Source organism: Scardinius erythrophthalmus, assembly GCF_964197995.2.
Source record: "Scardinius erythrophthalmus genome assembly, chromosome: 1".
Lineage (NCBI taxonomy): Eukaryota > Metazoa > Chordata > Actinopteri > Cypriniformes > Leuciscidae > Scardinius > Scardinius erythrophthalmus.
In genome coordinates this window covers 28,498,202-28,511,724 of record NC_138221.1, presented here as the reverse complement: position 1 = coordinate 28,511,724, position 13,523 = coordinate 28,498,202, and the positions used below count along the sequence as shown (strand labels likewise).

Genomic DNA, 13,523 nt, shown 5'->3' with positions numbered 1-13,523 from the left:
CAGATGATCTGAGGGCTTATCGTTCCCTCCTGAAGCTGCTGAGACACACACACACTTACAGTTCATCAGGACTAAACATCAGCACACGTTCAGCAGTGATACACACTTCATGGTGTTTCTCCTCTCACTTATTTACAACAGAGAATTATGTCATCATTTACTCACACTCATGTTGTTCTAAACCCATCCATCCATCCATCCATGCATCTGTATATCCATCCATCCATAGATCCATCCATCCACCCATCAATCTATCCATCCATCCATATATCCATCCATCCACCCATCAATCTATCCATCCATCCATATATCCATCCATCCACCCATCAATCTATCCATCCATCCATATATCCATCCATCCACCCATCAATCTATCCATCCATCCATATATCCATCAATTCATCCATCCATCCATGTATCTATCTATCCATCCATCAATCTATCCATCCATCCATATATCCATCCATTCATCCATCCATCCATGTATCTATCTATCCATCCATCAATCTATCCATCCATCCATCCATCCATATATCCATCAATTCGTCCATCCATCCATCCATCCATATATCCATCAATTCGTCCATCCATCCATATATCCATCCATCCATTCATATAGACATACATCCATCAATTCATTCATTCATTCATTCAAACTAGTTAGGAACCTTTGGACTCTGAATTCACACTTAAAATTATGTGAATTTCATTGCATTAGATACAAACAATGTCAAACCAAGTGGCATCTGCATAAAATTATGCTATACACTGTAAAAAAACAAACAAATCCAAATCGTATGATCAGTAAAAACATAAGATGCCATGACAGCTTATGTTTTTACAGTACTGTAACTAATCAAAATAAGTTAAGCTATTCCAACTTTTAAGTTAAATGAGATTCAACTGGGTTGTGAAAGTCATTTCAACTTAAATTGTATTAAACTGACTAAAAAATTAAGTTGATTATACTTAAAAATGTAAATTTAAAAAATAAAATAATACTTATTTAATACTTAATTATGTTATAGTATATTTTATAAGTTGATTATATATTTTATGTGTGTTTATATATATATATATATATATATATATATATATATATATATATATATATATATATATATTTATATATATATGTACATGTGTGTGTAAGTATAAAAAGTTATATTTAATTATAGATATATATAATACACGTGTGTATAAATATAAACTTTTTTTAAACTATTATAATTATTGTTTTAATTATAATACTTATAAGTAATTAGACTACTAATATATTGTTTTTATGATACTCTTAGAAAGCTTTTATAGTAAAGATCATCGTCTGCAGTGTGTTGTGAGTTTCTTGAGGTTTGTGTGTGCTGGATTGTACATGTGCTGATGGAAGCCTTCGTGGCGCCAGATTCTTCCTCCTTCTTTGTTGTTTGCAACCCAAACCTTCCCATGAGCCACTAGTGATGAGTCTGAGGTAATGAGCTGAGAGAGTATCCGGCCCGGCCTTGCTCTGGCATCAGTCGCTCCGTTGCCACGATCAGTTTGTGTGTTGGCACTGCTGATGGAAATGTAGACGCCGAATATATTTTCAAATGACTTTGACGAATGAACAAAAGCATCACTCGCACTGACATGACTCTTATTAGAGGACCTTCATGCTCACTTTTACACTGATAATCACTTCAGCGACACGGACATAGAGAGGAGGTTTATGCCATCAGGAATCCTTCCATGGAATAATTCAACATCAATTAAAAAAAAAAAAAAAAAAAAAACATCAGAAGAAATTGTTGAGCTAACTTAAAAAAAAATAAGGCAACCTATCACATTCAACTTAAGTTAACTCAACTAATCAACTCCAGTTAAAAAATCTACTTAAATATGTTTGTTCATCTAATGAGTACCAGGTAATCTTTTGAACTTAAAACTTGCTAAAGATTGCAAAAAAAAAAAAAAAAACAGGTTGAGCCAACTTGAAAAAAAATTTTTTTTTTAAATGAACTTAAAAAGTTGAGTGCGATATGTTGCCTTATTTTTTTTTAAGTTAGCTCAACTATAATTTCTTTGTTATCTTGACAAGAAGTTTTAAGTTCAAAAGATTACCTGGTACTCATTAGATGAACAAAAGTATATAAGTTGATATTAACTGGAGTGCATTAGTTGAGTTAACTTAAAGGACAAATCAAGTGAAAAATGAACCTGGGGTTAATTAACACATGGTTACCGAGTCGATCGTTCCCTGCGATGCGTTTTCATGAAAATCGAATGTATAGAGTTTTATCTTTAAAAACATTTTAGCTCATAACAGTAGTATATGGGGCAAAGAGTAAGTAAAAATAAATCGCTAGTTAATACCACTAACAAGGCTCAAAATAGCCTTGTAAAAGACAGTACATTACGCGTTGACATGCAAGATCCATCTTGGAAAAGTAGACTAATCGAGCCACGAACGCCGTCGATAGGATAGCTGGTCGATAGGAATTACGTTTGTGAAATCTAACGTAGCACGGCGTTCGTGGCTCGATTAGTCGAGACTGTTTTCCAAGATGGATCCTGCATGTCAACGCGTAATGTACTGTCTTTATAAAGTATCTTCTTATTAAACTGTCTGTACACTTACAAAGTTCTCAATGCTTCAGTTTGTATGTAGGGACCCTCATTATGCTCGCGTGTTAGTGTGAGGCTATTTTGAGCCTTGTTAGTGGTATTAACTAGCGATTTATTTTTACTTACTCTGTGCCCCATATACTACTGTTATGAGCTAATCTGTTTTTAAAGATAAAACTCTTTACATTCGATTTTCATGAAAATGCATCGCAGGGAACGATCGACTCGGTAACCATGTGTTAATTAACCCCAGGTTCATTTTTCACTTGATTTGTCCTTTAAAACGTTGAATGCGATAGGTTACCTTATTTTTTAAGTTAACTCAACTAACAAGTGCTTTAAAGCTCAGAAAAGAACAAAGTAGGTAAATTAGGAAATGACGACATAATCTTCATTTTTGCAGATCTCTTCCTTTAATCTTTTGTATAGTCCCTGTAGCTCCAGTCAGATCCGCTCTGAAGTGTGTTAATGAGTGTAGATGAGCTCTCTCGTTGTTGCTCGGCACGTTACGCAGATAATGAAGCACTCGCGGTTGATCTGATTAATCTGCGTCTCTTCCCAGCGTGTGGATTACTCTCTTTAACTCCTTCACACGACTGGAAGCATTAAAAGCCATCAAGCGGGTTATGAGTCCTTCAGCAGCGGAGTAACTGTCCCGTCTGTAATTAAAATGTATTTAAGATATTTACGCTCTTGTTGAACAGATGCAACAACAACAAAAAATCTATTTTGTCTTTTCATTGTGTGATTCATTGATATGTCAGTGTCAGGACAAAGTCCTTGTATACAGACAAGTCTTGGTAAACTCATACATATTTATGAAAAATCAAACCATGTTGATGTCAAAGTTTTGTAAACTTACAGTATCAATGCAGCAAACTAACAGAGATCAAACTGTTTTCTAAGCATAGACTTGCAAAAATGATTAAAAATTATAAAGTGATGAATGTGGTGGCCAATAACATTGGGTAAAAATTATGGAGAAATGGTTAAGAATACTTTTTTGGCCTTTAAAGTTTGTAAAAATAAGAGAAAAAATGGCAAACAAGAAAAAAATACTTTTGGTAGTCAATAAAATGGGTAAAATGAAGGGTGGCACAAATGCTGGCCAATACAATTGGTAGAAATGAGAAAGAAATGGTTCAAAATACTTTTGGTGGCCAATAAAATTGATAAAATTAATAAAAATAAAAAAGTGTAAAAAATACATTTGGTGGACTATTAAATGGATAAAAATAAGAAAAAAAGCATTTGCTTTTGGTCAATAAAATTAGTATAATAAAATAAAATGCATTTGCTGGCCAATAAATTGGTTAAAAAAGGCTTTTGTTTGCCAGTAAAATTTGTAAAAATATGAAAAATTATTTGCTGGACAATAAATTGGTTAAAAATCACATTGATGGAGGGACACAAACCCATATCTAGAGATCACAGAGACTTCAGGATGCAACTGAATACCCTAGCAACACCCTAGCAACAAGACTACATGAGTTTTGCATGTGCAAACACCACTCAGCTTGTCTTTAAGTGTCTAGTTGTGTCAGAGAGACACATGCAGCACACGTACAGTACTGTGCGTCCTCATAATGCTCTCGGTGTGTGTGTGTGTGTGTGTGTGTGTGTGTGTGTGTGTGTGTGTGTGTGCAGTGGCGGGTTTCCCGTATCCCGCGGCAGGAGCGACGGTGGCGTACAGAGGGGCTCATCTGAGGGGCAGAGGCCGTGCCGTTTACAACACCTTCCGTTCGGCTCCCCCTCCTCAGCCAATCCCGGCATATGGAGCGTGAGTTATTGAACAACTTTACAATTATTGAATTAAACCGAACTGAGCTGAATAAGGACACTATTGTCTTCTGTAGAGCTGCTGTGCAGATGAAATTAAATTCGTTTCATAATTGATGAACTTTACACTGTTATTGAACTGAACTAAATCAAATTGAGCTGAGTCAAGTTTCTTTCATAATTGATGAACTTTAGCAACACTGAAAATGTTATTAAACTGAATTGAGCGGAATAACGACTCTATTGACTTCTATAGAGCTGCTTATAGCTGAATTAAACTCGTTTCATTGACTAACTTTACAGTTATTGAATTAAACTGAATTGAGCTGAATGACGACACTGTTGTCTTCTGTGGTGCTGCTGTGCAGATGAAATTATATTGGTTTCATAATTGATGAATTTTACGCTGTTATTGAACTGAACTAAATCGAATTAAACTGAATTGAGCTGAATAATGACACTATTGTCTTCTGTAGAGCTGCTGTGCAGATGAAATTATATTCGTTTCATAATTGAATAACTTAATATTCTGTTATTTTCTTTTTTATTACTGTCTGTATTGCATAAAGCGTAATAGAAATAAATGTGACTGTTTACTCATCCGCAACAGAATCATCTTCATTTGGAGGCTTTTCACGGCAAATATTGATCTGTGCAACACTAATTAAATTAATTACTCCGGATGCCATATAATTAATGCAATTAAAGGATTGACGGCTCTATTTGTACGTTCCCCTGTTCTGCACTGCATGCGCTCTCATACTTCATCTCTCTGCACCAAACTGATTTATTTCTGCGAGTCATGTGACTGTATTCTGCACCACCCCCACCCCCGTGCTCCTGACGCAGCAGTTCTCATGCTCATTGGTGATAATCAGACGCTCTCGTTGTCTCTTTTGTTGAACGCAGGGTGGTGTATCAGGACGGGTTCTACGGCGCCGAGATCTACGTGAGTAACTCTTGTTTCTGGAGGGATGAGAGTGTGTGATTCCAGCCCTGGCGCTCTGGCGTCGGTTAACCCGTGAAACCTGATCACCGAACTCTAGATCCACTCCAGTCACCACCACACACACTCAGAGTTTGGCAAAGATGCTGCAGTCACACACGCAGACACACTCACACTCACTCGCATGCACGCACACACACACCTGACAGTCTGATTTATTACCCCGTGTGTGCGCAGGCTGGGGCTCCAATCAGCTCAGTCCCACAGGAAGTTCACCACGCCCACTCCTCCTCACTTCCTGTCCCCGCGGGAACGTGACCTCACAATCCCCCGCTCAACCTCTAACCTGATTTCACTCACAAACTCACAAACTTACTCCAGTTTAAACAGTTTTGCAAGTGACGGGAAATCAAGCCGTCTAACTCGATCCTTCCCGTAGCGTCGGAGGGTCTCTGTGTGCTTATTCCAGAAATGTGCACGGCGTTCTGTCTCACATTCACAATAACTCAAAGCACAAACTTTCTGTGCTGATTTTAAATGCGGCACAGTTTATCAATGCAAAGCTCTCAGCAACCCGAAAAGCGTGTGCTGTAGCGCCTCCCAGTGGCGCGCGCTGGACGTCCATGTGTGTATATCGGAGAGTGTAAAACAGTGGCTGTTCTGGTTCTGACGCTCTGATTAATGTGTGTTATTAGCGATCTGCCTACAGACAAATGAGCTCCACTCCACCTCAGAGTCTCTGCTGATTATGATACAAGCGCCACATCAACAGAATCTGTTTCCAAACATAGAGATCTGCATCTGAAGGCATCATATGCACACTTTTGAGATGCAATGCTGCACACTCTCAGAGACAAAAAGGTACAAAAGCTGTCTCTGGGGGCAGCGCCTATTCAAAAGTTACTCCATTTAGGCACTCCCTTAAGGGTAAAAAGGTACAAAGGTGTGTTTTGTACCTCTTGTTGTGAGAGTGCATCATCTGCAGAATCGAATGCAGCATTACTTGCGTCCTTTACTTAGAAGGCAAACCTAGAATGCATTGAGCTGGAGATTTTAAATGCATTGAGTGTGCATGGAAGGATTAATGCATTAATGAGTGTTTTGTGTGTTTTCAGGGCGGATACGCAGCGTACAGATACACTCAGCCTGCGACGGCTACAGCGTACAGCGACAGGTACGAGTTCACACGCGCACACTCCTGATATATAGGTCAGAAACACAGTTATCTTGTAGAAATCTCAACCAGAACCCATCCAGCTCAGAGCAAAGAGCAGGAGAAATCTCAGATGTTTCTGATAGACCGCAAAGAGATGAGATGGAGACTTTTGCCGAGGATTCATTAAAAGATATCAGTGTTATTCTGCCTGGAAATAATCTAATTATTGGATTATAATGCATTTTATTGGATTTTTTTTTTATCATTTACAGCATTAAATTGTTAAATTTAGTCATTTTTCAATTATTATTTTTTTTTTTTTTAATGCTAGTTATACATAGCACTGGTGCTGGGAATTATTTGTATATTATTATAGTATTTATTATAGTTTTTAATAATTATTAATATTTATTAATATAAATAGCATTTATTAATTTCAGTTTTAGTGTTTTTATGTAAAATTGTACTATTATAGTATTTTATTATTGTTATGAATATATTTTACTATTAATAAAAATAGCATTTAGTTTATATTTTTAGTTTTCATTTTTTATTTTGTGAAATTGTACTATTATAGTATTTTATTATTGTTATGAGTATATTTTATTATTTATTAATATAAATAGCATTTAGGTTTTTTTTACTTTTTTATTATTTATTAGTATTTATATAGTATTTATTACTATTTATTCATATAATTAACATTTATTTTCATAGTTACATTTTTTATTTCAGTTTTAGTCATTTCCTAATGTAAAATTACTATTATAGTATTTTATTAGCGTTTTGAGTATTTATTAATATAATCAGTTTATTTTATTTTTTCCATTTCCATTTCCGTTTTTTTTTTTTTTTTTTTTTTTAAGAAATGTCCTAATGTAAAATTATACTATTATAGTATTTTATTAGTGTTTTGAGTATTTATTTTATTTTATTTTATTTTTTATTTCTTTTCATTTCAGGTTGAGTGATTTTCTTGAATTTTTATCTGTATGATTTTTTGTAAAAGTATACTACTTTTAGTCATTTTAGTCCTTAAACTTATTTCGTTAAAACCAACAATAAAAACAACATTTCTAATTTTCATTTAATTTTTATAAGTTGTTTCTCATCTAATATCATATATTTCCCAGCTTTATTTAGCTGGCGAGTCTGAGTGAGGCAGCCATTTGCTAATGAGGAAGAGAAATAAACATAATTCAAGACATTTCTCTGAAACCAAAGCACAGTTTTAATTTAACTTTTGCTTCGCAAGCAAATTTATGTCGCTTTAAAGAGTGTTTGGATATTTTTACAGGAAAACAAGGCAATAATACTGATTATACCGATTACTGAAATTATGTTTTGCGGTGTGGTGAAGTCAGTGTTGTGCTTTCAAAGCAAGTTTCTTGCCAATCCAGACTGAGTCAGCACACTCATCGTCCAGTTTCACACACACACACATTAAAGCGCATGTATATCTCTTACGGTAAAGCTGCCCTTTTCTCTCTCTCCCTGTGTTTGAGTTGTTGCCCAAGGCCGAGGGCTTGTGTTTTCTTATCTGCTCTCTGCAGACCTTCATTTGCAAGCCCTGTGTGGAGAAGAAGCAGAGAGTGGAATATGCGTAATATAAATGAAAGGAAATGACACGTGTTGTCCTTCCTGTGGAGGATTAGTTCCAAACCAGCAACACAACACGAAGCCTGCGGCGGCATCCCGTTCACTTCGCCTTCACACACCTCCGTCTTTCTTTCCCTCTTCTCAACCTTTCTTTTGCTCTCATGCTTAATTAGTTTTATTCTCTCGTCTTCTACCTGAATGTTTTTCTTAGAAATGTAAAAAAAAAAGTCACAAAATTAGGTCACACTTTAGTTTAGGGTCCAGTTCTCACTCTTCACTGCGACTTTTGCCTCAGTAAACACCTAGTTACTGCTTATGAATAGTTCGTAAGGTATTTGTTAAGTTAAGATTAAGGGATGTAGAGGTAGAATAAGGTGTTAATATGAGCTTTATAAGCACTAATAAACAGCCAATATCCTAGTAATATGCATGCTAATAAGTTAATAGTGAGAACTGGACTCAGATATTGCAGTTTGATGTTGTGTCTACACGTTAAAGCATCTCTTGATTCATGTTTTTGCAGTTATGGGAGAGTCTATGCAACTACTGACCCCTATCACCACACCATCGGCCCGGCGGCCACATACAGCGTGGGGACCATGGTAAGACAAACACACGCACTCAAACTTATCCTGCACTCAAAGTCGTCTAAAGAACTGTTTCCCATGATAACGGACCCTTACTTTCCCTCGCATATGAGCCGGGAGTGTTCAGCGTGTGTTTCTGTGAGAGGCTTTGTTCCATGACACGAGGAAGTCAGTCGGTTAATGTCTGTTTTTAGCTAGCGTTTGCAGCTAACATCAAAGATGAAGGCACTAATGGGCCGTCAGAGTGAGGAGAGCTCGTTGTCTGCTCTCGATTTCCCCCAAATTAACGAGAACGTGACGCATGCAGCAGTGTGCCGTGGGACAGACACGACTAAAGCACGGATGGTTCATTTTCAACCACCTCTCTCTATCAGAAAAGTATTTGGCACTCCGGCATGCATGCAATTTCTCAACGACGAGGACGTCAGCGAAATAAATGGAAACTAAATACGAAAGAAAAGAAGCGGTGAACAGTTCCCCGGTGCAGCTGCTAGCTAAAAGCTTTCATTAATTAAGACGCTTTGTTTGAAACTCTCTTCATTTACTAAATTAAGTCTGTGCCTGTACGCTTTTCCTTAATTCCTGCTTCCCTGCAAAATTCCTTCCTTGTTTCTTCCTCAACAGAGAGAAAAATGAGCCCGTCACGGAGCAGAAAAGCCCCGTCAGCGGCTCTGTTCCAAAACACAGTGAGCTGCCTGTCTAGTGCGCACAAAGACATTGAAAACCACTAGACGGTGCACAGTTTTACACTTTTAATTCGAATCAGCACCTTAAAAAGTGTTAAAATTGTCTTTTTTAAATATTAGATTGACCTTTTTATTGATTGTTGATATATTTAATGATAATTATAGTCCATTTCTCTCTGTTCTTCTTTGTTGCAATGCATTCTGGGATTGCCCACAACGTCTATTTTGTTCCTCAGTGTTTTTTGACTCGTTTTTCATTTCAAATATCTAAACATTCTTGAATCAAGATACATTTACTCAAGATGCAAAATGACATGAAATAAAAATGATTTAAATCAAGTGAGATTATGTTTAAAATGAGAACAATTATCTGCCAGTGGGCTCAGAAAATACCATTTCCCCCTTTGAATTAAGTGTATTTCTATTTCTCCACTGGCAGATATTTGTATCACTTAATTTTGATCAGTTTCTAAAAAAAGAAAAAAAAAAAAATTGATGTCAGAATGCATAGTAAATGCATCTTCATCAGTTCTGTTTTTGTTAACTTTTATTTTTAATATGGTAAATAGGTAATTGAAATGTAGCTGAAATAAAATAGAATATAAATGAAATTAGATGGAAAAACTTAAACTTATTGTTAACTAAACTATTAAAAATATTGTTTTGTCATTAAAAAAAAATGAAAAAAAGAAAGAAAATTGGAAATGTTGCCTTGGCTACTAACTGTAATAAGTTAAAGTATTACTAATATTACTAAATTGATACTGATATTGGTTTAAGAATATTTAGATTTGTAAAAAAAAGTATCTTGGAAGCTTTTGAGTTCTCTATGATGTCTTAGAATGCTGTCTAGTTAGGGAGCTCACTAGGTGTTGGAACAGACCCACTGCCAACTTGTCCATTTCAGTGTGTGTCTGTGTGTGTGTACTGATGCAGAAGAACATGAGAACTCCAGATTCACAGAGCAATCAAACGATCCCTCGATCTGTCAGAGAAAGAGCACTTTGGTTTTTTGGCTCTTTCATCATAACTGATTAACGCGTCGGGAGCGAGATGGGAGAGCTTTTTGCTTTTAAAATTCCTTTAATAATTAGTTCCTCTGAGGTTGCATTAAATTCTCTTTGCTGGTTTTCCCAGCGTCATGAAATTGCAGAAGGCTTCCACCCAAACCAGCGAGCGGGTTCCCCTTAAATTAGGGAGAATTATCCTTTGAAGGTCTGGAGTAAATTACGCGTACGGTCCGGCATCACGGGGTGTGTTCGAAGACCATCGCTCGCCCCGACGCCTGTGAGCTTTCTACGTGCTCAACTTTAAAGAGAATAATTGTACTTGCCTTTGAACAGCTTCGACATTAATTTGATGTATCGTATAGTTCGAGGTCTATAATGCTTTCAAAGGCGACGATGCCATTTCTGCACAATACGGGCAGATGGAGCGGTTGTGAAATTGCTAGTTAGTGCCTCTGTAATGAGATAGCAACAAAAAAACACGCTGATCCCTTCATGGGCCGCACAACCCCTTGATCTCACGATTATTAACGTGAAGTTTTGAGAGAAGTTGTCCAAATCTGAGTTCTCAGAGTTCAGAATCAGAATTGTGTTGATTTTCTATTCTGTCTGCATCAGCATTAGTAAACACATGCACGCACACACACACACACACACACATACACACACACACACACACCGCCCACTTTTCAGTGGCCTTCGTTCCTGGAAGTATTTTTCCCATTCATTTTCCCCATAGGGATTTTAAAAAAGTCTTCTTTAAAGAGTCATAAGTTATGAACCACAAACTTTGATTTGGAGCAAAAAAGTATTTGAAAATCATGCACTAAAGTATGAAAGTCCATTCATGCCACATAAGAAAAAAAACTCATGTTCTGATCATAAACATAAACATAAAAGTCAAAATTATAAAATGCTTAGTTATAATTATGAGACAAAGTCAAATTATGACCTTAAATGTAATTATGACAAAGTCAAAATTATAATTTAATAAGTTACAATTATTACATATTAAGTCAACATTATGAGATTAAACAGTCAAAATGATGGTTTAAATCATAATTATGAGATTAAAAAGTCATGGCATACTAAATTAAAATTATGAGAATAACAAAATGATGACATTAAGTGGTAATTATGACTTAAGAAGTGATAATTATGAGATAGAAAGTTGAAATTATGAAACAAAGTCAAAATTGTCATACTGCTGAAGTTGACAAGTCAGTCGTGACAAAAAAAAACAAAATTATGACATAATCATAATTATGATATAAAAAGTCATAATTTTGACTAATTATGTCAATTTCAACCTAAAAATATAAATAATAAAATGGACTTATGTAATGATTGAAATCATCATTTTGACGTTTATGTCACAATTGACATTTTGTTTTCGAGTGTCATAATTTTACTTCTTTTTAAATCACAACTGTGACTTAATAATGTCAATTTCGACTATAACGCAAAAAATTGACATACTGTCGGAATTATGAGATAAGTGATAATGAGATGACGTCATAATTTCAACAATATGTCAAAAACATTGTCATAATTGACTTGTGAATATTGTCATAATTTCGATTTATGTCATAATTGACTTTAAGTCAGTTTCGACAGTGGCAATTTCAAACCTTTTATCTAATAAGTATCACTTTTTAAGACATAATTACGACGTAATATGTCAATTTCAACTTGTGTCATAATTATGACCTTTAATATCAATTTAGGATTTTTTCTCATAATTATGACTTATGTCAATTTTGTCTTAGTATGTCATAATTTTGAATTTTTGTCATTGTTATGACTTTAGATGTCATAATTTTGACTTTTGATGTCATAATTACTTTCTTATGTAGCAGAAATGGGATTCCATATTAAAGACTCTGACCAACGCAATCAATCTTTTATATTTTCTTCTCTGTGGAAAGTCATAGAAAATCTGTCATGGATTTTTTTTTTTGCTATTCGCAAAAATAGGAACACAAAAATTACATTTGTTGTTATTACCGTTTAAAAGTATAGAAGTTTACACAATATGACGACTTCTGAGAACCCTGGAAATGTGAAAAGTGGAGATTTCCTTGCAGAATCATGGGTACACTCAGAAAAATGTGTAAAAACTCGCAACTTTAGGGGTACAGCAGCTTTTCACTGGGACAGTTCCCATAAAGGGACAACTTTGCGTACCTTATTTAGCCTTAAAAGTTCATAGTAGCACCCTACAAGTATATATTCCTACTCTAAGGCACTACATAAGGTATACAACGGCCCCAGTCAATTCCCCTATGGAGAAAATGAATGGGACTTGTCCTCATGGAACCCTATATTCTAAAGGAAGGGATTTTGAGGGAGCTGGATTCCGCCGTTGCCGTGGCCACCAGCTTGACTCTGATTGGTGCTCTGTCATCTTTGATGTTGCAGGCGAGCCTGTACAGAGGAGGCTACAGCCGCTTCACACCCTACTAGAGACTAAAGCACTGATCACACAAACACACTCAAAACCACTACACTCGCTCTGCCACACGGGGTCCCATTCACTAAAACGCTTCCAGGTCAGCCGATGACCTCATCCAAGGCGACATTCTCTCAAGCCCGCCTGACTCTGTGGACCTTGTGGAAATCAGTGGGAAAATCGGAAGAGCAGCTCATAAATGTGGATTTACTTTTTCTTTCAGACATGGAAATGTTTTGGCATTTGTGTTTGGTTGTTAAAACGGGAAGAACGGAAGCTGTTTTAGATGTTTGGCTTGAGTTTGTGTTTCATCATTGATCATTTTATTGGGTTTATCGTGTATATAAGCTGTCTTGAACACACAACCATCCCAGCAGACATTCAGATTCACGGTCTCTCTCCAGATATCGCCAGCATTACTCTAGTCTACAGGTCTGTGTGGTCTGAAGAAGCTTTTGGTTGAAGGGTTTCTATGCATGTTGTTCCTGAGATGAGAGGATCCGTCCCTCTCACGTTTGCACTAACAGATTTACCTCTGTACACAGTGGACAGGTTTAACTCACACTCACTAATGCTGAAAGGATGTGTATGTGTGTGTGCGTGTGTGAACATGGACGTTAATATGTAAGATTAAACCGTCATTTGATATATGCAAATATTGCATAAAGTAATTTTAGAGGTGAACAGAGAGACAATATGTAAGGAGATTT

The 13,523-nt window shown here is 36.1% G+C and overlaps 1 protein-coding gene across 1 annotated transcript in view; it reads left to right on the top strand.

Moving 5' to 3' along the window:
- Positions 1-13,523, top strand: part of rbfox3b (RNA binding fox-1 homolog 3b) — a 211,082-nt gene extending 197,559 nt beyond the window's left edge. The window contains exons 10-14 of the mRNA XM_081370428.1: positions 4,249-4,381; positions 5,290-5,329; positions 6,442-6,500; positions 8,605-8,683; positions 12,783-13,523. Coding sequence (XP_081226554.1) covers positions 4,249-4,381; positions 5,290-5,329; positions 6,442-6,500; positions 8,605-8,683; positions 12,783-12,827 — 356 coding nt within the window. The 3' untranslated portion in view covers positions 12,828-13,523. The remainder of the gene's footprint in view (positions 1-4,248; positions 4,382-5,289; positions 5,330-6,441; positions 6,501-8,604; positions 8,684-12,782) is intronic.